Source organism: Phoenix dactylifera, unplaced genomic scaffold (assembly GCF_009389715.1).
Source record: "Phoenix dactylifera cultivar Barhee BC4 unplaced genomic scaffold, palm_55x_up_171113_PBpolish2nd_filt_p 000026F, whole genome shotgun sequence".
Taxonomy (NCBI): domain Eukaryota; kingdom Viridiplantae; phylum Streptophyta; class Magnoliopsida; order Arecales; family Arecaceae; genus Phoenix; species Phoenix dactylifera.
This window is the reverse complement of record NW_024067667.1, coordinates 416,356-422,918: the sequence shown is the minus strand read 5'-3', so window position 1 is coordinate 422,918 and position 6,563 is coordinate 416,356. Positions and strand designations below refer to the sequence as shown.

At 39.2% G+C, this 6,563-nt stretch overlaps 1 protein-coding gene across 1 annotated transcript; it reads right to left on the bottom strand.

The window, feature by feature from the left end:
- Positions 1-2,098: 2,098 nt before the first annotated feature.
- On the bottom strand, positions 2,099-3,161 carry LOC103716932. The gene has a single exon (XM_008805137.4). The coding sequence runs from the start codon at positions 2,890-2,892 to the stop codon at positions 2,272-2,274; it is 621 nt and encodes a 206-aa protein (XP_008803359.2). The 5' UTR covers positions 2,893-3,161; the 3' UTR covers positions 2,099-2,271.
- Positions 3,162-6,563: the final 3,402 nt, after the last annotated feature.

Below are 6,563 nucleotides of genomic sequence, written 5' to 3'. Positions count from 1 at the left end.
TGGGAGGAACCGGACAGAGGATCGCGATGGCGATCCTCTCCGGCTCCTCCGGAAACAATTGGGGCAAGGCGCCCGGGCACTCTGCGGCACCCCCCCTCCGATCAAACCGCGGCCAATCACGGCGGTGGATCACGCTTGACCGCCGCGATTTTCGTGGCTGAAAGCCATTACGAGGGGATGATAAAAACCCCTCTTTTCCTTTCCGGATCACCACCGGCCCTCTCCTCCATCTTCTCCCTCCTCCTCTGTTGATTGTGTGCGCCACCCTAACTAAGCTTCTCCACCCTAGGTTATCTTCTTCTTTGGATTTTTCTGGTTCCCTCCGCTTCCTCTATTTTGAGATCTAGTTTGGCCGTTGGAAACCCCACCGTCGTCGCCGCTGCTAGCTGCCAGACCGAGCCACCTGCGGCCGGGATCCGCTGCCTTCGTCGACCGCCGGTAAGCCTCTTCTTCTTGCTATTTGGTCTTTTTCTCGATTTTTATTACGGAATGGTGCTATGTAATTAGATATTGATCCCTGAAATGAATTTTTATTTCATAAATGAACCAATTAGAGGCCACCCTTGGGGGCTCTATTGGGCCGAGTCTATGCGGGCCTATTGGGCTGTGTCCAATGTGGGCCCTATCGGGCCATTCATTATGGACTAACTGTGGGCCCTGTTGGGCCGTACCTAGTAGTATTATTTCTGAATTTTGCTTAGCTCTGAAATTAACAAGGAATTAATTAAATTTAAACAGGTGAACCTAATCCGTCTATCTGAAGTAGGGGTTAATCGAGAAGAGGTAAGTAACTTAATACTTCAAGTGTGATTTCTAAATTATTTGATAAATTGATTAAGTTTTGACATATGTTTTGTATTCAGTAAAATGGGTCAAGCATGTTAAATTTTATTTGAAAATCATGTTATATGCTATGAAATCCGTGAAATATGACCGGACAGTTTATGAAATCTATTTTTGTATATATGCATTCTCAGCATGGCTATGACCTGTTCTGTTTTGTTCTGACCCCGCCAATGGAGATTATACGTGGGACCTGTCGACTTATAATTTGTGAAGAATCGGTTTCGACACCGCGCCACCGGTGATTAGAATAGTGGTTTCTGGACACCATTGCCACCGGTGACTAACAATAGTGGTTTCTGGCACTCTGTGCAACTCATGCCACTGGGTTACGTGGCCGTAGCCTATTATGTTGAGATTCTGGTATCAGAGTTTTTGGAAAAATGATAATAAGTTTTGAAAACAGTAAAACGATATTATTTATGATTTATTCCAGACATTATCCTATATTTTGATCTGATATACTCTGACCCCACTTTGGGGTATTTTGTTGCTTACCAAGCTAGTGTAGCTCATTATTTTATTTTTTCTGTTTTTCAGATCCAGAGGCTTGATTGCACGGAATTGGGAAGTGCATTAGATTTTCCGATGATTTCTTCTGGCATTTTAGTTAGATTAGTTTGGACATTTAAATTACGTTAGCAAATATTATTTTGGAATTTTGTAAGACTGCTTTTGAATTACTTTAATTAATTATGTCAGTTTTAAACATTTGTGATTGCTTTGATATGTTCCGATGCCTTGCACACCTGTGCGGCCTGCCGTGCGGGCGTGCGGCGTCTGCTGCGCCTCGGTCTCGGGGCGTGACACTTAGCCTGCTGGGGTGGTCGACCAAGGGGAACCAGGTTAGCTCCGGTGAGCCTAGGAGAATTTGCTGGTGCCAATCTCCTTTCTCCTTCAAATCTCACCTCTCCTCTCCTTAGCCCATCAAATCTCATCATCCGATCTCCTCCACTCCCCTACCTGTTTTTGCCTCCAACCACTACTCCGCCGTCGACGGCTCCTGACCACTGTCCACTGTCGACCATCGTCTCCCACCCTCCCGCCTAGTCCTCTGTCGACGTCCCCCCCCCCCCCCTCCCTTTCTCCTGTTCATACACATGCACTCACCATAATCATCTACAAGAAGAAAGTCTAGCTACCTCCTTATAGGACTAGTCTCCTCTTTTACCTCCTCTCATGAGGACTTCGTAGCTTGTCAAACATCACTTCTTTTTCCCTTTTGTTGAGGCAACCAACACCAAGTCAATCCTTGTTAGCAAAGTAAAAAAGGGCAAATCATGATTCATGGTTAGTGATAAAAATCTATACAATTACATCCACAGTGCAGATCTACACATTCATCAGTGCTACATCTTGTTTTCCTCTTATAAAAGTGAGTTCATAACATCCATCACCGAACTTTTCTCGAAGAGAAGGAAGCAATTTCTACCCCGATCTCTTTTCCAAACCAAACAATCTCACTGGTGACAATCTCACTTGGGATAACCTACTCTTGCTCTCGGAGATTGTTTCGAGCTTCGGAGACCAAGGACGGTCTCTCGACCCTACGAGCTGCGCATAGTGCTTCTTTAGCTCCGGCGTGCTGCACAGAGTTCCACCATCTCTACCATACTTTTGTCCCCCCTCCTCGGCGGTGATGACCTTGGCTATAAACTTCGGCTGAACCTTTATGACCGTCCTCCCGTCGGCGGCCTTCACGTACTCGAACGGGCACTGACCAAAGCTGGCAAGTGACGGCTTCGTCGGGCCGGGGGAAAACGATGCTAGGGTTACAGGTGTGAGGATTTGGTTGCATGGGAAGCGGTCGACCGGGATGACGAAGTAAGTCTCGCCTGCATGCAGCTCGTCGCCGATGGACAAGACTGGTACTGGCTGCCCGATGTAGAAGGAGTCGGCATGGCAAACGACGCAGTCGGGGAACTGGAACATAAGCTCGCCGGCGAGCTGCTTCTCGGTGAGGAACTTGGTGGCGCCACCCCAAAAGACGAGCTTCACCAGGCTATTATTGGACGATGAGCAGAAGCAAGGGGAGAGCCCATTGCCCATGGTAATTGCCTCTGTTTGTATTGAATTAGTTGAGAGAAGGGAAGAAGTGATGGTTTTATTATCGGGGATGGTTTAGATTTGGTGAAGCTTCGGTGGCTGGCTTTATAAGAAACTTGCGGATGCCTTGACTTGGACAAATCCGGGATTGAGCTCGGATCCGGTCGGTGGTCAGAACCGACGGCTTCAGTAATTGGTGGAGAGGTCCGTCAACTCCCAACGGAGAGGGGAAAATTCCTCGCCTAAACTTGCGTGGGAGATAAATGGGGGCTTTTGCTCGTACCCAGTTATGACAGCTACTGCCCCAAATCTAACGCGTGCATGGGTCTGGATTGGATTGGATGGAGCCAAGTCTGTGGTGGAGTAGGAACTGGGGCAAGCTAGAGGAGATATCTAGTCCTATTTATGGTGTCTGGCCTTCACATGTCCTTTTGGTCGGTTGCCTTTTTGGTATTAATAATATTGGCTTGGAAAATCTGTGGCCATTAATGTTGATGGCAAGTCGGCTCTCAAGGTTGGCTGGACAAGGAAAGGAGAGGTAATACGTGACCATATGTATATACAAAAAGTATAAATGACAAGAGACGTTAAAAGGATCTCGAAAGATGAGATTGCTATAAAGAAGGTAATTAATGTTCCAGCGAAATGGGTGATGCTAGCTTGTACATGGAGCATATTGTAACATGTTGGGTCGAGGGGACCGTGCGCTTTGGGTCGGTGAGTAGGACAATGTTTTGCATCGTTGACACAGGTGCCTAACGAGCCAAAAATAAATAAATAAATGCTTCAAAAGTTTTTTTTTTTAATGATAATTTATTTTTGCTTTATGCTTAAATAAAAGTAAATTTTAGAATGCCTAAATATGATATTTTTTTTCTTAAATTTAGGGCTCTTATAGAACGCCAATATATAGTATTTTTCTTTTTTATGGGATGCTTAATTAGGGAATGCCTATTTATAGCATTTCGTATTTCTTTTCTAAGTTTAGAATTATTTGTAATTGTTTAAAAAATATTCCAAACGTGCCTATATAAAGGCATGCCCTATGTTTTGTTTTTTGAGAGAATTTAATTCAAGTTTGAGTGAATTAAGAAATTAAGCTTTTGACTTGTTTTTCTTCTTTTGGGTGTTCTGTGTCTCTATACTTTTCTTTGGGTAGTGAACATACTCTTGCCTTGTATCTTAAGGAGATTGTCTCTGAGTGGTGATCACTAGAACTCTGTATCCCTATGGTGGATTTCTTTAAATGGTGAGTTTTTATCTATCCATTATTTTTGTTCTTGGAGATTTTGGGTTTACCACTATTCTTAAATTCCTGATTGGTATTGGAATATTTGTTGCTGTCTTTCTCCTCTATTTTTCCAACATCAATCGTAGTAGCATAATTAATAGGGCATGTGCAACAGATCGGGAGAAGTTTTTTTATTATTATTATTGAAAAGAAAAGCAAAAGTATGCGAAATCTTAATGTGGTGTTTCTAAATAGAACCGTCAGGATAATCTTAGATCATTGACAATTTTTTATATTAAAGTAATATCAACTTCGATAATCTAAAATTACCGTATTTAGTATGCAATGTTTCAATGATTAAAGATTTCAGACATCAATAAGTAACCTGCTTGATATTCGATAAAAATTCAAAATCACTGACCATAGAATACCAAAACTATCCCTGATATATTTCATAAAATTATATTTATTAATCATATAAAATATGTTATAATAAAATATTAATATATTTATTAAGATACTAATATTAATATATTTCATAAATATATATTTATTAGTCCTATAAATTATTAATTATATAAAGATCTATTAATTATTATTCTTATAGAATTAATAATTTTATTTATACATAATATGTTTTTAATACTAATATCTATTTTGATTAAAAAATAAGACCAATAGAAGTATATTTAATAATTTATTATATAAATATAAAATACAATAATATATTTCTACTATAATTCGAAATTATTATTAAATAATAATATGATTACTAATATATTATAATATATTATATCATCAAAACAATATACATAATATTAATATAATATAGTATCGTATATATAATATTGATATAATATATATTGATGGTATGTTGATATATCAAGTTTTTCCATTGGAGTAAGGGGTATTTTTGTTCTCAAATTTTAGGCTAAGATTACTACTTTAGGGTGATATTGAATTTTCGATCTCAAGGACGGTTATCCTATCACTAGGTTGGACAGTGATTTGAGAAATGGGAATGATTTTAGATTACTGCCATATAAAATTTTCATGATGCAACTAAATACGGTGATCTCATCATCTTCACCTATATTAATCAAGGCTTGATACTGTTGGTGTAAGGTTTAGGCCTGTCATAATCTCATAACAGAGAGGCTTCCACCGGTCACATTTCTTAAAAAATAAGAAACAGAGATATTATAATATATTTAAAATATATTTTTTTATCCCTAAAATTAGTGTATGAACATTATATATTTGCTTTCACTATGTCAAATGCAACCTATAATGGGACCATTGGGGCAGCATTTGGAAGTTCGTAATTTTAAAATTATAATCTTATAGAAAAACATTTATTTCCCCTTCTCTCTGTGTGTGTGTGTCTTTTTAAAATTATAATCTTCCCCCTCCTCTCTCTCTCTCTCCCCCTTCTCTTTCTCTGTGTGTGTGTGTGAGAGAGAGAGAACCCCTTGGCTTTACAAGGAGAAGCTGCACTAGATTGTACCATCCACTTTAATTTTATTTCCAATTTGCAAGTAATCAACAAATTTTAGTTGTGAATTGAATCTTAATCGAATGGTCGCATGCCCTTTTAATCAAAGGTTATAGGTTTGAGACGATGATGCATCTCTAAGAATTTTGGACCCCAATAATATTGTACAGATGGATTGCTACATCATTGTTTCTAAGGAGTAGAGAGTGCTTTTCTGGAGGAAAAAGTAGTAGTAGGATTACAATTGCTTTCTTAAGATGTTGTTAGGTTCATGCCTTGTGAAGAAAGTGATCTTTAGCTTGTTACCTTGTTGGCTCACATGTTGAACTCTTGGGTTGAAGTCAAAAGGTAACATCCAGAAAGAAAGGCTCTACCTATGCATTAGGCCTTCTGATGCTTTACCCAGCTTAATAACGCCCACTCTTCAAGAAAGAGAAAGATGCCATCTTTTGGTAGCTTTTGACTTAAATGTCACTTGATGCAGCCTTTTGCTTTGACGGATTGTAACGCAAATAAATTGATTGCAAACATAATGATACACTGTTCTACATTTTTCTTAATTATTTAGGTGCTACAAGCTTGCTCTCATGGTTAAACTGGATCAAGATACATCACAACTTATGGCTATGAGAGTACATTGGATTCTCTCAAGCACTTGAGTGCAAAGATCGGCCAAACTATATATGATTAGGATGCATAATAAACATTAGATATATGCATGGTCCGGTAATCTCTAGTAAAATAGAGATTACTCCAGGACAAGTTCATCATAACGGTATCCATCCTTTGATGGTGTTGAGGATGTTTTGGTCATAAAAAATGGACTATCGCATGTTTAACCAACAAAGCATTCTCAATGGCGCTGAAATAGTCATTGAAGATAATTGAAATTATCAACGAGATCCACTAGACCTAAACTATTTCAAATGGAATAATTTATGCTTTTTG

Excerpts from the sequence above, each read along its gene's own strand:
- LOC103716932 (XM_008805137.4), bottom strand. The coding sequence starts at position 2,892 with ATGGGCAATGGGCTCTCCCCTTGCTTCTGCTCATCGTCCAATAATAGC.